Source organism: Rhinoraja longicauda, chromosome 5, assembly GCF_053455715.1.
Source record: "Rhinoraja longicauda isolate Sanriku21f chromosome 5, sRhiLon1.1, whole genome shotgun sequence".
Lineage (NCBI taxonomy): Eukaryota > Metazoa > Chordata > Chondrichthyes > Rajiformes > Arhynchobatidae > Rhinoraja > Rhinoraja longicauda.
The window spans coordinates 70896571-70920218 of NC_135957.1; the positions used below are offsets into that span (position 1 = coordinate 70896571).

General features: G+C 41.6%; 1 protein-coding gene across 3 annotated transcripts in view; it reads left to right on the forward strand.

Annotated features, from left to right (window-relative positions):
* The first annotated feature begins 5296 nt into the window (after nt 1–5296).
* The window catches only part of hbs1l (HBS1-like translational GTPase), a 124529-nt gene continuing 106177 nt past the window's right edge, over nt 5297–23648 (forward strand). For 2 of the 3 annotated variants that reach the window (XM_078399746.1, XM_078399748.1), the window contains exons 1-3: nt 5297–5423; nt 15036–15101; nt 20670–20810. In XM_078399746.1, coding sequence (XP_078255872.1) covers nt 5381–5423; nt 15036–15101; nt 20670–20810 — 250 coding nt within the window. In that variant the 5' untranslated portion in view covers nt 5297–5380. The remainder of the gene's footprint in view (nt 5424–15035; nt 15102–20669; nt 20811–23648) is intronic. The other variant, XM_078399747.1, reaches the window with a different exon arrangement.

Consider the following 23648-nt stretch of genomic DNA (forward strand, 5'->3'; position numbering starts at 1 on the left):
GATGAGGGAAAATAATTTTATTTCATTTGAAACCCCTTGGTTCTACTACACTCCCTAAAATACAACATCTTGCATTTATCTGAATTAAACTCCATCTCCCATACTTCAACCCGTTGTCAAGTGTGATGTGTTGCACTTTGAGAGGTCAAATGTAAGGAGAAAATATTCAATTAACAGCATGACCCTTAACAACATTGATGTACAGAGGGATCTTAGGTTCCAAGTCCATAACTCCCTGAAGGTGGCAACACAAGTAGATAGAGTGGTAAAGAAGGCATATGGAATACTTGCTTTCAAAGGTTTCAAAGGTCTTTTATTGTCACACGTACCAATTAAGGTACAGTAATATGCGAATTACCATATAGCCATACGAAAAAAAAGCAACAAGGCATACAACTACATAAAAGTTAACATAAACATCCAGCACATCGGATTCCCCACATTCCTCACTGTGATGGAAGGCAAAAACGTCATAGGGCATTGAATATATCAGTCAGGAAGTAATGATGCAGCTTTATAGGACTTTAGTCAGGTCGCAGTTGGAGTATTATATGCAGTTCTGGTCGCCCCACGACAGGAAAGATGTGGAGGCTTTGAAAAGGGTGCAGAAGAGGTTTACCAGAATATCTGGATTAGTGAGTATTAGCTACAGGGAGAGTTGGATTTGGATTGACTTGGATTGTTTTCTCTGGAACACCAGAGGTTGCAGCAAGACTTCATAGAAGTGTATAACTTTATGGGAGGCATAAATAGGGAAGACAGTCAGAACCTTTTTCCCAGGATGGAAAAAATAAATACTAGAGGGCTTAGCTTTAAGGTGAAAGAGGCAAAGTTTGAAGGAGATATGTGGGCTGTTTTCTATTACAAGGGTGGCGAGTGCCTGGAACGTGCTGTCATGAGTGGTGGTTGAGGCAGACACAATAGTGGCATTTAAGAGACTTTTGAATGTGCATATGGATATGTAGAGGATGGAGGAATATGGATTATGTGCAGACGAATAAGAATTGGTCTTGGCATCATGTTTGAGGCAGACATTGTGGGCCAAAGGGCTTTTGGTTGTGCTTATTGTTCTATGTTGTATGTGTGTGGCCCAAATGATCGAGGTTCAATTGCAATCTTAGATAGCCTTCTACATTGCCCACATCTGGGTCTGAGTTTGAGTTATAAGGAGAGTTCGATAGGTTGGGTCCTTTATCCCTGGAGCACAATGAACCAAGGGCTGTAAAAGCACCCTTGTCAAAATGCCCAAACCTAAATTTCAGCCACTGAAAGTAGGTTTACTGATTATTAAGCTTTAACTTTAGCTGCATTGTTCAATTGGGTTGTAATTTGAAAGGGAAATGATCGTGATAAGTAAAACCATGAACTAGTCGTCTTTTGTTATGTTCTAGGATGGCCTGCAGAGAACCATTACAAGATAAATGTAACATGACAGTTGGTTGGACAAGTTAAATATGTTTCTTTCTATTATTTCAGCAAATCTACACTATATGTATTAGTATTGTTCTTTCCTGTTCACAAGGGCTACCGATTAGTGCTTGGGTGATTTCAGGGCAACATGTCTGCTGTCAGTTAAATTCTGGATATAAGCTATTGTTAGAAAATGACAAGTTCTTGCTGAGTAACTTGCTCAATGCATTTTCTGCAGATGGGGAAACATAGAAACATAGAAAATAGGTGCCGGAGGAGGCCATTCGACCCTTCGAGCCAGCACCGTCATTCATTGTGATCATGGCTGATCATCCACAATCAGTAACCCGTGCCTGCCTTCTCCCCATATCCCCTGATTCCACTAGCCCCTAGAGCTCTATCTATCTCTTAAATCTATCCAGTGATTTGGCCTCCACTGCCCTCTGTGGCAGAGAATTCCACAAATTCACAACTCTGGGTGAAAAAGTTCCTTCTCACCTCAGTTTTAAATGGCTTTATTCTAAGACTGTGGCCCCTGGTTCTAGACTCCCCCAACATTGGGAACATTTTTCCTGCATCTAGCTTGTCCAATCCTTTTATAATTTTATATGTATCTATAAGATCCCCACTCATCCTTCTCTTCTCCAGTGAATACAAGCCTAGTCTTTTCAATCTTTCCTCATAGGACAGTCCCACCATCCCAGGGATCAATCTCGTGAACCTACGCTGCACTGCCTCAATTACAAGGATGTCCTTCCTCAAATTAGGAGACCAAAACTCTACACAATATTCCAGATGTGGTCTTATTGGGAGAATTGGAACAGAGCATATTTAATAAAACCCATGTTAAATTAGTCTTTCCGAAGACTGAGGTCCGGTTGCAAAGACTGATGATGTCTATAACAGCTTACCTAAAATACACAGCAGCCTGATGTACGGCTATTAATCTGGATTCAAGAACGTGACACTGGATCTTTAAACTCTTAGTGCTGCCTGTAGCTTGGTAAGGGCAGCTTTGAATTTTCTCCTTTAAAACAATTTTAACTTTTGACTTATATGTTAGAATCACACCTAAATTTTTGGATGTTAGTTCTAATGAATATCACTGTACCTTAATTGGTACATGTGACAATAAAAGACCTTTAAAACCTTTAATCGCATTCTTTAACAACTTTTTTTTTTCTCATTTGTTCTCACTTCCTCTCACCTTCAGACCCAGAAAATTAAAAGAGGAATTTTAAATAATTTTACTTGCTCTACACTACTTTAAAAATGTACTTTCCAAATGACCAAATATTATTGTAAGCAATATAAATATGCCCACGTTATCCCAGAAACACTCTTATTCACATTATTAGTATATTCATTTTATTTGTAACCTCCGGTACATTTGGATTTTTCTTCCATAAATAGGTTTTTGTGTAATATTGAAAGTTACAATTTTTAAACGATTTTGCTACCAAAGGTTAAAGCACAGGTGAGGAAGGTGGTGGTGATGCTGGGAAGGGATTGTTGGGTGGTGGACTTTTTTTAGTGAAAAAGAACTTCTTGTTTCTAAAGCAGTTTAATTTTAGCTATGCATGTAATATTTCTACCCAAATTCGAGCTAAGGCTTCCAGCACCTGTTTTTTCCCCAAGTGCTACTCTCCTACTGATCACAGGAGACTTCAAGATGGTGGCAGTGGCAGATGGACAAATAGGGTGTTGTTGGTGAGCTAACTGGAGGCTCACCTTCCACATCCTCAGAGGTGCTCTGGGTGTTCTGAGGTCAGCTGCAGAGGGCGCCGGGGCACAAAGGTTGAACAATGGCCACCTGAGGCAAGGCACTGGGTGTTCACGGTCTGACGTGCCCAGATCATAGCTTTGGTGGAGTGGGTCACTGGCGGCCCTGCTGCAGCCTGGGGCTCGATTAGATTAGGTGCGGCTCCAAGAATGCGCAGATTGCACATGGCTTGCAGCATCTCAGAGTGGCAGTGGAGGGATTGGACATTATTGCCAGACCAATCCTGCAACTCCATTCCAGTGCTTCCGCTGGGACAAAGGGCTAAGTTGAGACTCTAATATTTTTAACAACTTTGTACTTGAAATATACAAGATGGTGCCAGGAATGTGGCGACTTTTGTGTACTGCCTCAGTGTAATCTACTATTCTTAAATTCCTAAGTCATAGGAGCAGAATTAGGCCATTTAGTGCATCAAGTCTACTCCACCATTCAATCATAGAAACATAGGAAATAAGTGCAGGAGGAGGCCATTTGGCCCTTCGAGCCAGCACCGTCATTCATTGTGATCATGGCTGATCATCCACAATCAGTAACCTGTGTCTGCCTTCACCCCATATCGCTTAATTCCGCTAGCCTCTAGAGCTCTCTCTAACTCTTTTAAATTCATCCAGTGAATTGGCCTCCACTGCCTTCTGTGGCAGAGAATTCCACAAATTCACAACAAAAGTTTTTTCTCATCTCAGTTTTAAATGGCCTCCCCTTTATTCTTAGACTGTGGCCCCTGGTTCTGGACTCCCCATTTTTCCTGCATCTAGCTTGTCCAGTCCTTTTATAATTTCATACGTTTCTATAAGATCCCCTCTCATCCTTCTAAATTCCAGCGAATACAAGCCCAGTCTTTCCAATCTTTCCTCATGTGACAATCCAGCCATCCTGGGGATTAACCTTGTGAATCTGCGCAGCACTGCCTCAATAGCAAGGATGTCCTTCCTCAAATCATGGCTGCTCTATCTTTCCTTCTCAATTCCAATCTCCTACCTTTCCTACACTCGCTTTCCCGTGAGGTGCACGAATACACTTCCACGTTGTTGACTCCCCCCATTGTTTAGTTTAAACCCTCCCGAATAGCAGTAACAAACCTGCCTGCCAGAATGTCGGTCCCCTTCCAATTAAGGTTCAACCCATCCCTTTTGTGCAGGTCAACCCTGCCCCAGAAGAGATTCCTGTGATCTAGAAATCGAAATCCCTGCCCCCCTGCAACAACTCCTCAGCCACACATTCAGATCCCCTATCTCCCTGTTCCTACCCTCACTAGCACGAGGTACTGGCTACAATCGACCAATTTATAGTGTATAGATACACGAGTCTTCACACCCCTGCAACAGTCTGTTCGAACTTCTGCCATCGGGCAGACGATACAAGGCCATCTACGCCCGCACCTCCAGACTCAGGAACAGCTTCATCCCCATAGCTGCTATGAACCGGTCCTGCTGAGCCGGATGGTCACATTGCACAATGATCCGGCACAGATCTACTTGCACTTTATTCTGTTTTAAAACTGTTACAATTTGTTTCATTGGGTTGTTTAAATTAATACTGACTAGCTATTTAAATTATTGCATCGTATGGGAGGCGCATTCCCAATCTCATTGTACCCCTGTACAATGACAATAAAGATATATTGTATTGTATTGTATTGAGAAGTGAATAACGTTTAGTGCAAGTACCGCGTGGACTCAGTGGGTTGAAGTGCCTGTTTCCATGCTGTATCTCTTAAAATAAATGCTTCATTCATTCATGAATGACCAGGCATGTGTCACTTACGATCTGGAAGGGGGGGGCGCCGCCTCCGGCCGCGCGGTCACGCCCTCACTCACGAACGCGCGCCCGCCCCTTGCCCTGAGTGCGAGAACGCCACGTGACAGGGACATGCGCACAAGGAGTTTTGGGGAGAGCTGGAGGCGGCCGGGGGGGGGGAGGGCAAAGTTGCGTATGCGCGAGTGGAGGAGGTTGGAATCCGTGCGCGCGCGCGCGAGTGGAGGAGGTTGGAATCCGTGCGCGCGCGCGCGAGTGGAGGAGGTTGGAATCCGTGCGCGCGCGCGCGAGTGGAGGAGGTTGGCGGACGTGCGCGCGCGTGCCCGGTCACGGCGGCCGGTACGTGGTTGCGCATGTGCGTCCCTCTGGTCCCGGAGACATGGCGACGGCGGCGGCCTGAGCTCCTCGCAGTGTGTGTAAGACGAGAGCAGAATGGCGCGGCATAGAAATGTTCGCGGGCTCAAGTACGATGAAGGTATTGAGCACTAGGAGTGTCACACATGGGCTGATTCGTTCTCACGATCACCAGCTGCCAGAGGCTGGCAGAGCGGGTGATGGCGGCAGCGGCTTCGGGCCCTGCCCCTGTGTCCGTTTTACTCGAAGTGGGAGGGGAAGTTCGGCCTTGTGTTTTACATCCAGCATTGATATCAGTGTAATTAAAGCTACCTTAGTGAATTGCTGTAAAGTAAAGTGAATGAAAACTTTTATAAAACCCATCATGAGGGGTTGTTAAACAAATTTCGAATTCGGTTTTGATTTTGTGCATAACAAGTGAAGTAGTTGCAAACTACATTTTCCAGGTGGTGGGTACAATTAAAGAATAGCTTGCATATATCACTTTGATAACTAATAGGATAACTGCTTTTGAGACTGCAGTTTCATTTAATTACTGGATACGATATTTGCTAATTCCTCGTGACAGCAAAATCTGTTGGGAGCTTGACAGCGTACTTTATTTCTTAGTTATGATCCTTCATAGCACTGAAACTTATTCTGATGTTTAAGGTAGTGTAAGAAAATAACTGCAGATGCTGGTACAACTCGAAGGTATTTATTCACAAAATGCTGGAGTAACTCAGCAGGTCAGGCAGCATCTCAGGAGAGAAGGAATTCCTTCTTTCCTGAGATGCTGCCTGACCTGCTGAGTTACTCCAGCATTTTGTGAATAAATACCTCTGATGTTTGAGGTGTAAATTTAAGTGCAAAAGTGTGTTCAGTAAAGTTTTTTTCATTTTTTATTTTTACTTTGCCAATGATAATCTCAGTGTGGTACCTTGTTTTAAGGGTGCTGTGAAGTTTATTAAATTTCCAGATGTCAACAAATTTTCTTAAGTTTGATTCAACTACTCAAACAACAACCTAATTGAATCCGTATGTATATATATTTTCATACGGCTGTACTTTAACTGATGATATCAGAAGATGTCCTGAGTGATGTTAAAAATGTCCAAAGATGTATACAAGCAGAGTATCTCAGTCAAGAGTGTCTTATTGTATCAGCAAAGTAACAATGAAATTCTTACTGCATTTTATAGGTTCAATGATGCACAAGTAAATATACAATATTCAATAACATAATAATAATTGGTAAAACTAGACAACCAAACTAGTAATGCGAAGCTGAAGGATGTAGCGCAACCAAAACAGGGTCCAAGCAGATCATTGTTGTTGCTGAGGTAGGATTGTGTTTAGTGCTGTGCAAAGCTCAAGAGCCTGATGATTGCTGGGGGAAAAGTTGTTCTTGAACCTGGAGGTCATGATTTCTCATCTCCTGAACTATCTTCATGATAGAAGGTGAGATAAGAGCGTGATCAGGGTGGTGTGGGTCTTTGATGTTTAGCTTAGTTTAGAGATGCAACATGGAAGCAGGCCTCACAGACCACCAATCCAAGTAGTCTGAAGAAGGGTCTCGACCCGAAACGTCGCCCATTCCTTCTCTCCTGAGATGCTGCCTGACCTGCTGAGTTACTCCAACATTTTGTGAATAAATACCTTCGATTTGTACCAGCATCTGCATTTATTTTCTTACACCAATCCACACTGACCCATTCACACTAGTTCTATGTTATCCAATTTTCTCTTTCACTCCCTGCACACTAGGGGCAATTTAGAGGCTAATTAACCTACAAATCCACACGTCTTTGGGATGTGGGAGGAAACTAAAGTCAACGGAGGAAACCCATGCAGTCACAGGCAGAATGCGCACAGATACAGTACCCGAGGCCAGGATTGAACCTGGGTTTCTGGTGCTGTGACAGCTTTTACCAACTGCAGCACTGTGCTGCCCACTGTATTAGCAGCCTTTTTCAGGCAGTGCCTCCTATCAATGGTCGGGAGGTCACTACCGTGATGAACTGCAGTGTCTACCACTTTTTTGCAGCCTCCTTAGTTCTGAGCGTTCGAGTTACCGAGCTAGTCCATGATGCAACCAGTCAACATGTTCTTTATAACAGAAACAAGGAACGACAGATGGTGGTTTACAAAAAAATGGCACAAAGTGCTGGAGTAACTCAGTGGGTCAGGCAGCATCTCTGGAGAAGAAGATAGGTGAGGTTTCGGGTTGGGAAATCGAAATGTATTGTCTTTCTGCTGACTGGTTAGCATGCAACAAAATCTTTTCACTGTACCTCGGTACACATAACAATAAACTAAACTGAACCAAACTGAAATGGGATCCTTCTTCGGACTGATCATCTTCAGAGAAAAATGAAAAAATTCAGTGCCAGAACTGTGAAAGACAGAAAATACTAGTTTGTGGAAATCTGAAATGAAGAATTCTACAAAAGCCCAATGGGTCAGGTTGCATGTGTGGAGAAAAAAATATTGAGTTGCATCATAAATAGTCAGGGATTACAAGGCAAAAGGACCTGCATGTGTTGGAAATCTGAAAGAAAAGAATGCTGGAAACACCAAACCGGTTAAGCAATATTGGCAGTGAGAAGAATAGAATCAGCACTGACTGGCAGTGACTCCAAATGCTGGGCTCCTTGATCCCAAATGTTGACCTTCCCACTAAGCACACTAGCATTGCCTACTCTTGCACTGGAACTAGCCAAGTCTGACACTGGAAACTTGATGAAATTGGTTAGGTGAAATTGTTGAATTCGCTGTTGAATTAAGATCTATCAGGAGATGATATTGTTATTCCTCAAACTTGCATTGGCATTCATTCAAAAAAATGTTAGAAGCCAAAGTTTGGTTTAGAGGGAGCATGGGTTTCGAATTCTCTGACCTATCTTTGGCCTCTAAGATGAAAGGCAATTAGCTCAGGACTGAGTGGAAATGTTCTTAAGAGATCATTTTTTTCTGTGTTTGGGGGATTTCTCCAGAGTAAATCACATTGTGAGCACTGAATACACTGAAGCGGAAGGGCCAGTGAATCACCCCCTCACCCGTAAGCAGTATTTTGGTTCATGGATGGTGTAAAGGAAAGAGATAAAAGTGCAGGTTTACATCTCTCACGGTTGCAGGGGAGTGTGCCTGGAGAAGGGGAATGGTTGTTGGCGGAAGTGGAAGAGCGAACCAGGAGTTGCGCAGGAAGTGTCTTTGTTTTTGAAATTGGGGGGGGGGGGGGGGGGAGAATGTCACTGCAAATCTTGGAAATGATTGATTTGCATGTGGAGGCTGATGGAGTGAAAGGCACGGTTGAGGAGATTCTTACCCTTGGTCTGGGTGAGATGAAAGAGGGTGAGAGTGAAGGTGTGGAAATTTGAACAGACTTGGTTAATGCCCTGTCATCTGGTGGAAGGAGATACTTTTGTAGAAAGCGTTTTCATTGGATCAAATGTAATGGAGCCGTAGAAAATGGAATGGAGTCTTCAAAAGGAGCTGTGTATGAGGAAATGTCAAGATACTCTAACATGAAGCAGGGTGGGAGGAGATTACGTTAGCTTTCAGTTGCCTGTCATTTTAATTCTCCAACCCACTCCACTCTGACCTCTGTCTTTCATTTCTCGTACTGTTCCAATGTAAGCACTAAAAATAACAACTCATCTGGTGGTAAGGTATACTGTAGCTTTCACAGGTCAACAATTTCAGTTATTTCGGATAATTGTCCTTTCCAGCTTGTTGGAACTGGCCCATTGTAGTGTAAGTACAGGGAATGATGGCAGTTTTCGAGGGCTGGATGCCTTTTTTGGGAAGGAGTGATAGGTTGGCATTTGGGGTCAATGACCTATTTTGGTGAGTGGAGTCACTGGTTCTGTTTCTCCCTTGATGGATGCTGCCCAGCTTGCTGTGTGATTTTTAGTATGTCCCTTTTTTCAGATTTGCAGGATGTGTAGATTTTTGCCTTTCAACCGAAGACATGTTACCTGTCCTGCATACACTGTATTCTGTACCTCACACATTTTCTCTTGATTTCCATTTATCACAGGCCTTCCCTTTGTCTCTCCACTCCTTTTCTTTCTCTGTGACAGGAAATGTACCTGCATTTGTATACCCAGTTCCAATGAAAGGGCATTGGAGGCAACCGTGCCATAAGAAATCTATTTTCTTTTTTACCCCTAATGTGCCTTTCTAAATGAATAATTTATAATTGATTCTAATAATTTCCCTCCCTCTAAACTAACTGGCTTGTAATTACTTGGTTTGATGATTTTACCAGTCGTCCAGTTGTAGAACATAGAACAGCACAGCAAAGGCCCTTCGGCTTGTCCAAAAGCTTCTTAAATGCCACTCTCATATCTGCCTCCAGCACCATCCCTGGCAATGTGTTCCAGGCCTCCACCACCCTCTGTGTAAAGATAAAATTGATCAGCACATCTCTATTAAACAACCCCCCTCTAGCTATGCCCTCGAGTGTTGGACATTTCCACCCTGGGAAAAAGTTTCTAACTCTCTACCCAATCTATGCATCTCATAATTTGTATGTATTTCTATCAAGTCACCCTTCAACCTCCACCATTCCAGAGAAAACAATCCAAGTCTATCACACGTCTCCCTATAGCTGATACCCATTAATCAAGGCAGCATTCTGGTAAATCCCCTCTGTGCCCTGTCCAAAGCTTCCATATATTTCCTGTAATGGGTCGACTAGAACTGCATGCAAAAATCCAAATGCAGCCTAACCAAAGTCTTGTGGAGCTGCATCATGACTTCCTTACTCTTGTCTTCATTGCTAGGGGCATTGAATATAAGCATACTGTAGGTTCAAATTATGTTTAGACTAGCTACTGTTGGCATATTATATTGTTCCACTTCTCATGTCCAATCTTTATATTTCAAGGCTCATGGGTGTCACAACATTTAGAAGTTGCTTTTTTCATAGGTCTTCTGGCTATACAGTTGGTTTAAATGAGGCCTTGGTGCATGGTGCTTGAGCTTATTGAGACTCCTGCTGCCTCAAGGGCATCACTTGTCTTTCTCAGATCCTTCTTACTTTCTCGAATCAGCAAGGCCTCATCTCTTGGAGTTCTCTTCCTTTTGCATCTGCACCAGCCCATCTTCTTGGGCGAGAGTGATCTGGTTTGATCCCTTGCTTGACAGTCCTGGGTACAGAAGCTTAGTTCGCCCCTACCAAATTTTTCTATTTCTGTTGGGATTCCTTCATTTATAGTGTTCTGATTTGGTGGTGTATAATATTTATTAATTTTTTCTACACGCCACTGGGATGATGCAATATTGCATCATTCATCCAACTGAAATGAAATTTCATAGAAATCACTGGTAATGAATACTTAAAAATGACTGCAAGAACTTTGTCAGAGAGGTTTTTAGACTTTCAGACAAATATAAGAATAAATGATGGGCATAGGAACTCGTATATATAAAAAAATAGCAACTTCAGCCTGTGTTTCAGTTAATTTGTACAAAGATGTATTTAAATAAGGATACCTCTCATTCTAACCAATAAATACAGACGTGATCAGTATGTCCAATTGGTTATTTTGTTAATATTTTATTTGATTGGATAAACAATGAGCGCAGCCCAAAAGGTCGAATATTGACAACCTTTTGTAGAAAATACAAACATTTGCTTCTTTTTAACAGCAATGGTGTTTTGATTTTTCATCCGAGCTAAATTGTATGTTCATTTAAAATGGCAAATGTCTTTTTGGGACTATCCATTACTGCTAGGAAGGTAATGCCATTACATCAGCTATAGTTGTCATGGCTCCGTTGATAGCCCTTTGGTCTTTTGAGTCAAAATGTTGTCGACTTGAGTTCCACATCGGATGCAGAGGTAGAAATATCTAGTTTGACACCTGCACTGAAGGAGTTCTGTACAGATGAAGGTGTCATATTTTATGACATCTGAAGCCCCATCTTCCCTTGGATAGTTATAAGATCCCATAGCAATCTTTGAAAAATACCAAGGATTTATCTCCAATTATTTAATTATGTTCTGGGTCATATTTATTTATTAATGAATACCCCCAAAATATTGCGGTGATTATTATATTGTTGTTCGGGCAAACTAGCTCTGGTCCATTCACAGAGGCCATTTCAGGTCATCGCGCCTATACTACCTCAAAGGTCAACCCAAAAACCGCTTATTTTCACGATAACATATTAAGAATTTCATTATTCTGCGTTTGGTTCATATGACAATTAAATACTCTTGACTCTCTTACTTCTATATTTCTTTCAACTTTTTTTGCCCCTCCCCTTGCCATATTCCACCACTCCATATGTAGGGATAAATACAGTGGTGGATTAACTAACCACATGTCTTTGTGGAGGAAACCCTTGAGATCACTGGAATTTAGATGGATGAGAGGGGATCTTATCGAAACATATAAGATTATTAAGGGGTTGGACACGTTAGAGGCAGGAAACATGTTCCCAATGTTGGGGGAGTCCAGAACAAGGGGCCACAGTTTAAGAATAAGGGGTAGGCCATTTAGAATGCAGATGAGGAAAAACTTTTTCAGTCAGAGAGTTGTGAATCTGTGGAATTCTCTGCCTCAGAAAGCAGTGGAGGCCAATTCTCTGAATGCATTCAAGAGAGAGCTAGATAGAGCTCTTCAGGATAGCGGAGTCAGGGGGTATGGGGAGAAGGCAGGAACGGGGTACTGATTGAGAATGATCAGCCATGATCACATTGAATGGTGGTGCTGGCTCGAAGGCCGAATGGCCTACTCCTGCACCTATTGTCTATTATCACAGCATGCAAACATCTCAGGAGGTCAGGTTTGTATCAAGTTCATGGAACTGAAGCAGCAGCTTTCCTCGCTTTTTTGTTTTGTAGCCTGTCTCTCTACTTTTGCTTCTTGTAGTATATCTAAGGTTCAATCATGGCTTATATTCTGTTCCTATACTCTGTCACATCAAATACAAAAGCAGATTAAAAATATACCACAGTTTGTGGGAGTAAAATTAGAAAAGACAGTAACTGTAAGATGGAGAATGCTGGGAATAAACATTTGATCTTACAGCAGCTATAAAAGGAAAAGTCAAATGTTGGGACTGAATTAGAAAAAAAGAGGAATATTAAAAACATTTTGACTTTTGTGTTTTCTGTGGTTGGCAGATTGGTCAAAACATTTTTCCCAATAAAAAAAAACAACATTTTGTCTCACTTTAGCTTGAAAATTAACCTGCTTATTTTCAATTGAACATTTTGTATGCCAGGTGATGGTATTGCCAGGGTATTTTATTAAAGCTAGATCATACGTTTAGATCGAATGATCCAAAGCAGTAATTATATAATTCCATGTCAGGATCATTTATAACGAGGATAGGAACCTGCTGGTGGCAGTGTTCCTGCACAACTGCTGCTATTCTCATTGCAAGTAGTGATTGTGGGATTTAAAGTTGCTGTTAGAGCTGCCTAGGTGAATAACAGGAGTGTGTGGAAGAAGTGAACGTGCTATATGGTTGACGAGATAACAGCCAAGTGGGCTGCTTTGTCTTGCTTGACATTGAGGCTGTTGCAACTGCACTCATCTGGGCAAGTGGAGAGTAGATTGCGTTGTGTGTAATTGCTATAGATATACTAAAATTTTAACCAAGCTCAACATACAAACACAAAGACCTTCATCTCATGTCCAACATAGAAAGAGAAAATATATATCTTGGAACGGGTGTATATTTGGTGCACTTGTGGGAGAGACCCTATGAAATGATAGATTGAAGCAGTTGAAATTTGAACGGGGAATATAGATATTTTGGCGGTTGAAATGTGTTTGCTGCTGACAGTTGAAGTGGATAGAAATTGGGAGAAAGTGATTCGATGTTGAATTAATCAAGTGGAAGGTGAGGACTGGCAAATTGGTGCATTCTCTTTTATTTTGGTATATTTGCTGTATAACTAAAGGTGCAGTGGTCTACAGGTTCTTTGGTTTTATCATTGCAGATTGTAAGTCTACCCAACTCTACAGCGTGCTGAGTGGACAGCACACAACAAAAAAACACTTCGCTGTTCCTCAGTACATGTGACAATAATAAACTAAACAAAGATATCCAAGAATATATAGATTTTCATTGGATAATGCATTAAAACATTTTCTTACCACCTATTAGTCATTTATTTTCATCCACTTCTAAGCTGAGCAACCAGGCATCCTCGTTCTAAAGAACAACCTGGTGCACAATCTAGTATAACGTGTGCTATTTCCATGATATAATGTTACTTGTGTTCTGGAAAGAACTCTTCACTTTTTTTGTTGCGGATAGATTCAATTTCTCATGGTTCAATAAAATCTCACCTGACAAGAGTTTATAAATTCAGGTCTCCCCCGCTCAGCAAACATTCATTTAAACTATTTTAAAATCAGAGAAAGAAAACTAGAGCACACATCATACTCCTCTGGTACATGTAGGTTTCAGCTTGTATATTTTAGGTTGTATATTTTAGGTTGTCTAAATAAGCACAGTTTGCTTTTTAATTTATCTTCACTGGGTGGAAATTGACTTCTCTTTTGACTTTTCTTACCAACCATGGTAACTGGTATCCCCATAGAAAAATAAAGTTTTGCTTGACGTGAACTTTTTCATAATGATCTTTAGTAAACCTTTCGAAGGTATTTATTCACAAAATGCTGGAGTAACTCAGCAGGTCAGGCAGCATCTCAGGAGAGAAGGAATGGGCGATGTTTCGGGTCGAGACCCTTCTTCAGATTGATGTCAGCGTGACATCACCCTGACATCAGTCTGAAGAAGGGTCTCGACCCGAAACGTCGCCCATTCCTTCTCTCCTGAGATGCTGCGTGACCTGCTGAGTTATTCCAGCATTTTGTGAATAAATACCTTTGATTTGTACCAGCATCTGCAGTTATTTTCTTATACTTTAGTAAACCTTTTATTTCTAATCCCTTAGATAATGCTTGAAGGCCTGTAACCCTTTTGCCTTGAAGCGGGATAGTTTTTGATAGTAGGTTTATGTTGGACATGAGATGAAGGTCTTCGTATGTTGAGCTTGGTTAAAAACATGTAGGAAGATTAGGTCAGATTGGGATGGGGAATTATTGACATGCAGCTCATCACTCGGTGCACGTTTGCAGACAGAGCAGGCCAGAAAGAAATTAAGGGTGCCTCTATGTTTAAATATTTTAATAGTGCTTATGCTTTGCATGACCTCAAACATCCATTTTTAACACTGACACTTTACTCTGGCAAAGTATGGAGTCTTATTCCTTCCCATTTTATAGTAAAGATTTTTAAATTATAATTTTACTTTTTACTTCAACTCTCTATTATATTGTGTCAATACCTCATTGTTTTTATTTGTTTTGCTTTTTGGATTTGAATTACTATTGCCCTGCACTTACAACATTTAAGATAGAAAGTTCTATGCAACAATTTTCTCACAGCACCAGCATCTCCATCAAGCGGGTACATTTTCAAATTCTACCTGCTCTACCTATTCATGAAATATTGACTGTGTTGACAAGCCTGATATTTATTGCCGTCACTGATTGTAGGACCATGTGTTAATAGATTGCTGCCCTAAAGCTCTGAACATCCTTGTAACGGCTTCCTTAGCGTCATCTTTTAGTCTACTGAGGTTGGAGGAGGTGGACTTGTAATTACGATGTCAGAATTCTGGAAATCATTTTGTTTTGTCATTGGTCTCAGTTTCATCTACATTTATGATTTTGACTATTTTACAACATTTCTGAAATTGAATGCTGTTTATTTTTAGACTTTGAAGATGATGATGTCTATGGCCAATCAGTGGAAGATGACTACTGCATTTCACCTGCAACAGGTTTGTCAATATTATCACCTGTCTTTGAATTGCAAAAAAAAGGGTAAACCTGATAGTCATTTTTCTTTATAACCAAAAAATAATTATCTTTGCTAGCATTTTGTCATATGTATGTTTGTGATTTAAGATGCTTCTAGTTGACAGAAGTGCCCTGACAAATATTGTCTAAAATTATGAGTAGGATTAATGGAAGCGTCTTCAATTTCTGCAGATTACCTATGCTTGTAACAGAGTAATTGTGAACGCCTGCAATGAGTGAATTGCAGGGATTAAGGAGAGTGGATGGGAATTTAGCACCCTGATATCTATCAATGTGTTTAGGAAGTGTTTCGAGAGATACAGCGTGGAAACAGGCCCTTCAGCCCACCGAGTCCACCTCGACCAGCGATCACCCCATACACTAACAATATCCTACAAACTTTATAATTTTACCAAAGCCAATTAACCTAGGAACCTATACGCCGTCGTAGTGTAGGAGGAACCCAGAGCACCTGCAGAAAACTAGCTGTCACAGGGAAAAAGTACAAACTCCGTACAGACAGCACCCATAGTCAGGATTGGTCTCTGGTGCTGTAAGGCAGCAGCTCTTTCGCTATGCCACTGTGCCACCCCCGTGCATGGGAGTTTTTTTCCTGAGGTGGATTGCACACCACCTTTCCACCACTCAGCAAGAAAATGATTGATTAGGGACATGGACAATCAACAGAAATAATTTTGCTTGTGCCAACTCATCTTGGTATCTTGAAAGTTTGAATCAAATCGCCTGTTAGCGTTATAAATTCCAGGGACTAAATCAAGTTTCTATAATCTTGCATCCTAATTTAACCGTTGAAGTTCGCGCTTCATTTTGGGAAATATGTACTCTAGTGCCTCCAAAGACAATGTGCCCTTCCTTCGAGCTGTTCATGGTATTTCTTGTATGATTTAACTATAACTTTGCACAGTTATAGCAAATTTCTATAGCTTTGCATTTCAGTGTTCTGGATGTGAAAGGTAACATTGTATCAGACAACTTAATTGTTTGTATCTTCCTGTGACTTGGCAATTAAATACTCACATAGAATTCCCTTTGTCCTCTTTCATCCATCCCAAAAACTATAAATCTCCTGTTTCTAGTTTAAATTTGTAGAATCGTGGAAAACATGCAGTGCTGGAAGAGGTCATTTGGACTGTGTATGTAGGTCATAAAAGAACCACTGGACCTTATCTCACTTTTCAAATTTAGATACATGACCATACAAACCATAGCTTTTCGTATCCCTGTACTTCCTAAATTTACGCGGGCTTCTGCTTCTACCACCTTTATTGGGAAGATGGGTTCAGACTGGTTGAAATCAAAATTTGTAATACCTCTCGTACTTTCGCCAATTAATTTTAAATTTATGCTCCTGATTCTTGAACCCTCTTGTAAGTCCTTTCTCTTTATTCCATTTAGGCCATTCATTATTTTACATGTCCCAATTTGTCCCTCAGCCTCCACTGTTCCAAAGAAGAAAATCCTTGTTTATTTGATCTCTCCTCATGTTTATGATTTTCACAGTCCTGGTAACATCCTTGTAAATCTTCTCTACACCTTCCAGTAAGCTCACACCTTCTTGTAAGAGGATTACCAAAATTGTACATGGTGTATAACTGGTATCTGACGTTTTTTTAAGGGTTCTAATTCTTTAAAGGAAGTGCCTTTTACAACAGCCATATTGATCTGCTTTGTTGCATTTAACAATCTGTGGACATGAACTCCCACATACTTTTGTTCCTCTCCAAAACTCAATATCCAGCAATTACCTTATATTTATTTGCCTTGTTGCACCATCTAACACTTTTTATTAAATTCTATTTATTATTACACTTTTTATTAAATCCTCTTTTCAGTCCAGTTGTCCATACATTCTTTATCTTCCTGTGTTTGAAAGATTTACTTCCTGTGAACCATATGGTCAACTTTTGTTAATCTGCAAACAACATTCACACACCCTGCATTTAAGTTTTTGATTGCAGAGCAGATTACCATATATTTGGCTATGTTGAAATCTATTTTTCCCATTCAATTATCTTCATAATTATCTTCATAATTGAATGCTTCTAGTTACACTACTTATACATGTGTTGCTAGCAGACTATCCTGTTTATTGTTTATAAATGTGGTGAATATAGTTGGTTCCAACACAGATGTTTATGCATTACATCTGGCTACTTTGAACACCTGTCCTATATCCTGATTGTGTCTCCTATTGTTTTGTCAAGGCTGAGGTGCCTACAATGTGCAGCATAGGACTATGTGTGTGTTAAACAGAGTGGATGTAAAATGTGTAGGAAGGAAATGCATATGCTGGTTTAAACCAAAGATCGAGGGGCGGCACGGTAGCGCAGCGGTAGAGTTGCTGCTTTACAGCGAATGCAGCGCCGGAGACTCAGGTTCGATCCTGACTACGGGTGCTGCACTGTAAGGAGTTTGTACTTTCTCCCCGTGACCTGCGTGGGTTTTCTCCGAGATCTTCGGTTTCCTCCCACACTCCAAAGACGTACAGGTATGTAGGTTAATTGGCTGGGTAAATGTGTATAAATTGTCCCTAGTGGGTGTAGGATAGTGTTAATGTACGGGGATCGCTGGGCGGCACGGACTTGGTGGGCCGAAAAGGCCTGTTTCCGGCTGTATATATATGATATGACACAAAAAGCTGGAATAACTCAGCGGGTCAGACAGCATCTCTGGAGAAAAGAAAGAGGTGACTCTTTGGGTCAAGACCCTTCTTCAGACTGACAGTCAGGGGGAAGGGAAACAAGAGATATAACCAGTGATACAGAGAGATAGAGAACAAATGAATGAAAGATGCAAAAAAGTAACGATGATACAGGAATGTTATTGAGCCTCAACAAAATTAAATCCATCTGCCATCAGAAACAGAAAATATTAGAATATTCACCAGATCAGGCAGCATAGTTGGGGAGAAAAAGTTTTTTTTTGTCAATGATCTATTCCCCTGCTAATAGAAAGAGGAAGCTCCGAGATTATTCCATTGACAACAATGAAGGAGCTTAGCATATGAATGCAGAAGTTGAAATTTAAATATTTGCAGTCGTCAGTGTTTATCCATTTCCATGTTCTCCTGTAATCCTCAACTTGACTTGAAAAATATCTAGCCCAGCAAAGGATGATCATGATTGACGGAGGCCAGTAATTGTGATTCTAGTTCATTGTTGTTCAAGTTCTTTGGGGTAGTGTCCTCAACTAGTCATGACGAGTTATTTCAGTTAATAACCTTCCATCCATGTCAGACGCATGATATTTGCTGTTGTTTGTAGCATGTTTAATTGCATTCACATTTCCCTGGGTAACAACACAGTTTGGGTGCACTTGCAACAAGATTTAAATGCTAAATGGCAAGTAAAATTTACATCAATGCATTGAGAAAGTAAGAGTTAATTATTCCCCTTTAACATTCAATGATATCACCATAGCTGAATCTTTTTCCATTGCAGTTTCTGCTGCATTTGAGCTCATCCAACCTTGAGCTACTGAGTTTATCTACCTTTATTTTCAAATATTTCTTTGCCTCTTCAAAGACCTTTGGTAACTCTAGGTCAGAATTGGGCGGTCACAGTGGCGCAGCGGTAGAATTGCTGCCTTACAGTGAATGTAGCACCGGAGACACAGGTTCGATCCCGATTACGGGTGCTTGTCTGTACGGGGTTTGTACATTCTCCCTGTGACCTGCGTAGGTTTTCTCCGAGATCTTCGGTTTCCTCCCACACTCCAAAGATATTTTTGTAGGTTAATTGGCTTGGTAAATGTAAAATTGTCCCTAGTGGGTGTAGGATAGTGTTAGTGTGTGGGGATCGCTGGTCAGCGATCAGCCTGTTTCCACACTGTATCTCTAAACTAAACTAAAAAGTTGGCAACATTTTGGGTTTGCCACTTATTAACATAGAATATAGAACAGGACAGCACAAGAACAGGACCTTCAGCCCACTGTGTCTGTGCCGAACATCATGCCGAGCCCATCACTTACCTACCTACACATAACTATATCCCTCTGTTACCTGCATATCCAAAAGTCTTTTAAATGGCGCTAACATATCTGCTTCAACCGCCATCCCCAGCAACACGTTGCAAACACTCCCCACCTCTGTGTGTTTTTTTAAAAAAAGGAAAACATGCCCACACATCTCCTTTAAACTTTTCCCCTCTCACCTTAAAGCAATTAGAGTCATAGAGCGTGGAAACAGGCCAATCAACATGTCCCATCTATACGAGTCCCACCTGCCTGCATTTGGACTATATCCATCTAAGAGGAAGAGGCATATACATTGGGCAGAGAAAGCAGCAAACCGGAGGACTGGGAGAAATTTAAAACTCGACAAAGGAGGACCAAGAGGTTAATTAAGAGGGGGCAAAAAGAGCATGAAAGAATGCTTGCAGGGCATATAAAAACTGACTAAGAGCTTCTTTAGCTATGTAAAAAGGAAAAGATTAGTGAAGACAAATGTAGGTCCCTTGCAGTCAGAGACAGGTGAATTTATAATGGGGAAACAAGGAAATGGCAGAACAGTTAAACAAGTACTTTGGTTCTGTCTTCACTAAGGAAGACACAAACAATCTCCCAGAAATACTAGGAAACTGAGGATCTAGTGGGGGGGGAGGAACTGAAGGGAATCCACATTAGTCAGGAAATGGTGTTAAATAAACTGTTGGGACTGAAGGAAGATTAATCCCCAGGGCCTGATGGTCTGTATCCCAGAGTTCTCAAGGAGGTGGCCCTAGAAATCGTGGATGCATTGGCGATCATTTTCCAATGCTCCCTCGACTCTGGATCTGTTCCTGTGCAGTGGAGGGTAGCCAATGTAATTCCACTTTTTAAAGAAAGGAGGGGAGAGAAAACGGGGAATTATAGATCAGTTAGCCTTACATTGGTAGTGGGGAAGATGCTTGAGTCGATTATTAAAGATGTTAAAGCAGCTTTATGATGTTATGATGAAAGAATGTCGACTGGGCTTGTACTCACTGGAATTTATTAGGATGAGAGGGGATCTCATAGAAACATATAAAATTCTTAAAGGATTGGACAGGCTAGATACAGGAAAAAAGTTCCCGATGTTGGGGGAGTCCAGAACTAGGGGTCACAGTTTAAGAATAAGGGGTAGGCCATTTAGGACTGAGATGAAGAAAAACATTTTCACCCAGAGACTTATGAATCTGTGGAATTCTCTGCCACAGAAGGCAGTGGAGGCCAATTCACTGGATGTTTTCAAGAGGGAGATAGATTTAGTTCTTGGGGCTAAAGGAATCAAGGGATATGGGGAAAAAGCAGGAACGGGGTACTGATTTTTGATGATCAGCCATGATCATATTGAATGGCAGTGCTGGCTCGAAGGCAGTGCTGACTTCTGCAGCTATTTTTCAATGTTTCTAAACCTATCATATCCATGTACCTGTCTAAATGTTTCTTTGCGATAGTACCTGCAAATGTTTTTAGCAACCATACAATTATTATAATTTGTATAAAAGTCATAAATTCACTTTTGCTATGTTATTGAAAACTGTGCTTTTGCATCTATTTTAAATTGCAGCTGCGCAGTTCATCTACAAAAGAGATGACTACAACAACAGAGCCTTTGCAGAGCAGCCTCTGAAAGAAGGTGACGAGTGTCTAGAAGAAACGATTGAAGAGTCTTCCCACAATAACCAGCCTACAAGCACAGTTGACCAAGGTACATTAAATAGATTTTAAATGTGCTTCTAATATTTCAAGTATGAAAAGTATGCTATACTTTTAAACATCAAGTAAAGTGAATAAATGAAAATAAAATACCATACGTCTTAGTAATGATACCAATTTGAATATGTACATTCAACTCTGCACTCTTATTGGGGGATTGATGTGCTGATAATAAGATAACAAGAGGATTTGAGTATAGGAGCAGGGAGGTTCTGCTGCAGTTGTACAGGGCCTTGGTGAGACCGCACCTGGAGTATTGTGTACAGTTTTGGTCTCCTAATCTGAGGAAAGACATTCTAGCCTTAGAGGGAGTACAGAGAAGATTCACCAGATTGATCCCTGGGATGGCAGGACTTTCATATGAAGAAAGACTGGATAGACTCGGCTTATACTCGCTGGAATTTAGAAGACTGAGGGGGGATCTTATTGAAACATATAAAATTCTTAAGGGGTTGCAGAGGCTTGATGCGGGAAGATTGTTCCCGGTGTTGGGGAAGTCCAGAACCAGGGGTCACAGCTTAAGGATAAGGGGGAAGTCTTTTAGGACCGAGATGAGAAAACATTTCTTCACACAGAGTGGTGAGTCTGTGGAATTCTCTGCCACAGAAGGTAGTTGAGGCCAGTTCATTGGCTATATTTAAGAGGGAGTTAGATGTGGCCCTTGTGGCTAAAGGGATCAGGGGGTATGGAGAGAAGGCAGGTATCATATTGAATGGCGGTGCAGGCTCGAAGGGCCGAAGGGCCGAATGGCCTACTCCTGCACCTATTTTCTATGTTTCTAATATTTAGTGGGGGGGGGGGGGGGGGGGGGTGCTCAGATTCTCATTACATCTGAATTTTATTCCAACTCGTACATGAATTTTGGCTAGTCACAAGAAAGGAATACTTAGATTGGTAGTGGTAAAGAAGAAGGACAATGAGCTCCTGGAGTCTGTACAATACATTCTAGTCCTTCTTCCATTCTTTGAGTGGAATCAGGCCCTTCTGCCCAACTTGCCCACATCGGCCAACGTGTCCCAGCTACATTAGTCCCATCTGCCCACGTTTGGCCCATATCCCTCCAAACCTGTCCTATTCATGTATCTGTCTAACTGTTTCCTAAATGTTGGGATATGCCCTGCCCCAACTACCTCCTCTGGCAGCTCGTTCCCTACACCCACCTCCCTTTGTGTGAAAATGTGACCCCTCAGATTCTTATTTCAATCTTTTCCCCTTCACCTTAAACCTATGTCTTCTGGTCCTCGATTCACCTACTCTGGGCACGATACTCTGTGCATTTACCCGATCTATTTCTCTCATGATTTTATACACCTCTGTAAGATCACCCCTCATCCCCCTGTGCTCCAAGGAGTAGAGTCCCCGCCTACTCATCCTCTCCCTATAGCTTAGACCCTCTAGTCCTGGCAACATCCTCATAAATCTTCTCTACCCTTACCAGCTTGACAACATCTTTTCTATAACACGGTGTGCAGAACTGAACACAATATTCTAAATGCGGCCTTTGCCAACGTCTTATACAACTGCAACATGACTTCCCAACCTCTGTGGTCAATACTCTGACTGATGAAGGCCAATGTGCCGAAAGGCTTGTTACCACCTTATCTATCTGCGACTCCACCTTCAAGGAACCATACACCTGCACTCCTAAATTCCTCTGCTCTACAACTGCTCTGCTCCCCAGAGCCGTAGCATTCACTGTGCTTATAGCCCTTTATATTTTTATCTTCCAAGTACAGATTTTATTCCCATTGAAGGAACATTATAATCTGTCTTCACCATCTGCGTTCCCAGCATTTGCAGCAATTTAAAAGAAAAAACATTTCCATATTGCCTTTGGTTTTTTTATTAGTTGCCTTAAAACTCTTTCACCAGCCTCTTGCATTCTAGGCTGTCTAAACTCTTGAACAAAAAACCAAGTTAATCAGTTGGTCAGACAGCATTTAAGGAGCAACATTTTCCTCAAAGAGTGGTGCTTATATGGAATGAGCTGCCAGAGGATTATGGTAGAGGCGGGTACAAATACAACATTTAAAAGACACTTGGACAGCCATGTAGATAGGAAAGGTTTGGAGGAATGTGGGCCAGGCACAAGCAAAGTAATAGTTGATTACGTTCCCTGACCTTCTCCATGCCAGGGTAGCCCAGTGCCTAAGTATTTTCCAACCCAATGGTATTTTTTTGTTTAGTTTAGAGATACTACATGGAAACAGGCCCTTCGGCCCACCGGGTCCACACCGACCAGCGATCCTCGCATATTAACACTATCCTACACCCGCTAGGGACAATTTTTACATTTACCGAGCCAATTAACCTACAAACCTGTACGTCTTTGGAGTGTGGGAAGAAACCGAAGATCTCGGAGAAAACCCACGCAGGTCATGGGGAGAACGTACAAACTCCGTACAAACAGCACCCGTAGTCGGGATCGAACCCGGGTCTCCGGCGCTGCATCTGCTGTAAGGCAGCAACTCTACTGTTGTGCCGCCGTTGAATTGCATTGAATTTTCCGCTTCCTGGTAAACCTCCGCTCTCCTTATGGTTCCCCTCAGGTCCCCCATCTTTGTTCCATTTCCCACACCCCACCCTCCTTCATCACCCTTTTTTGTTTCCTCTCTTCTTTCTTCCCCCCCCCCCCCCCCCCCCATACCCAGGTTCTATCCATGCACTACCCAGTCTCACCGACCAGTTCTTGGGCTCCTGTACTACCTTCCCCATTGTGGGAGCAAGATGGGAACATGGTCAAGGCGGTGCAGATATTTGTTATCAGTTGCTGTCTTGAGCCAATGCTTCCTGTAGATCCATTTGGTGGGTAGGTCAATAACCATGATAG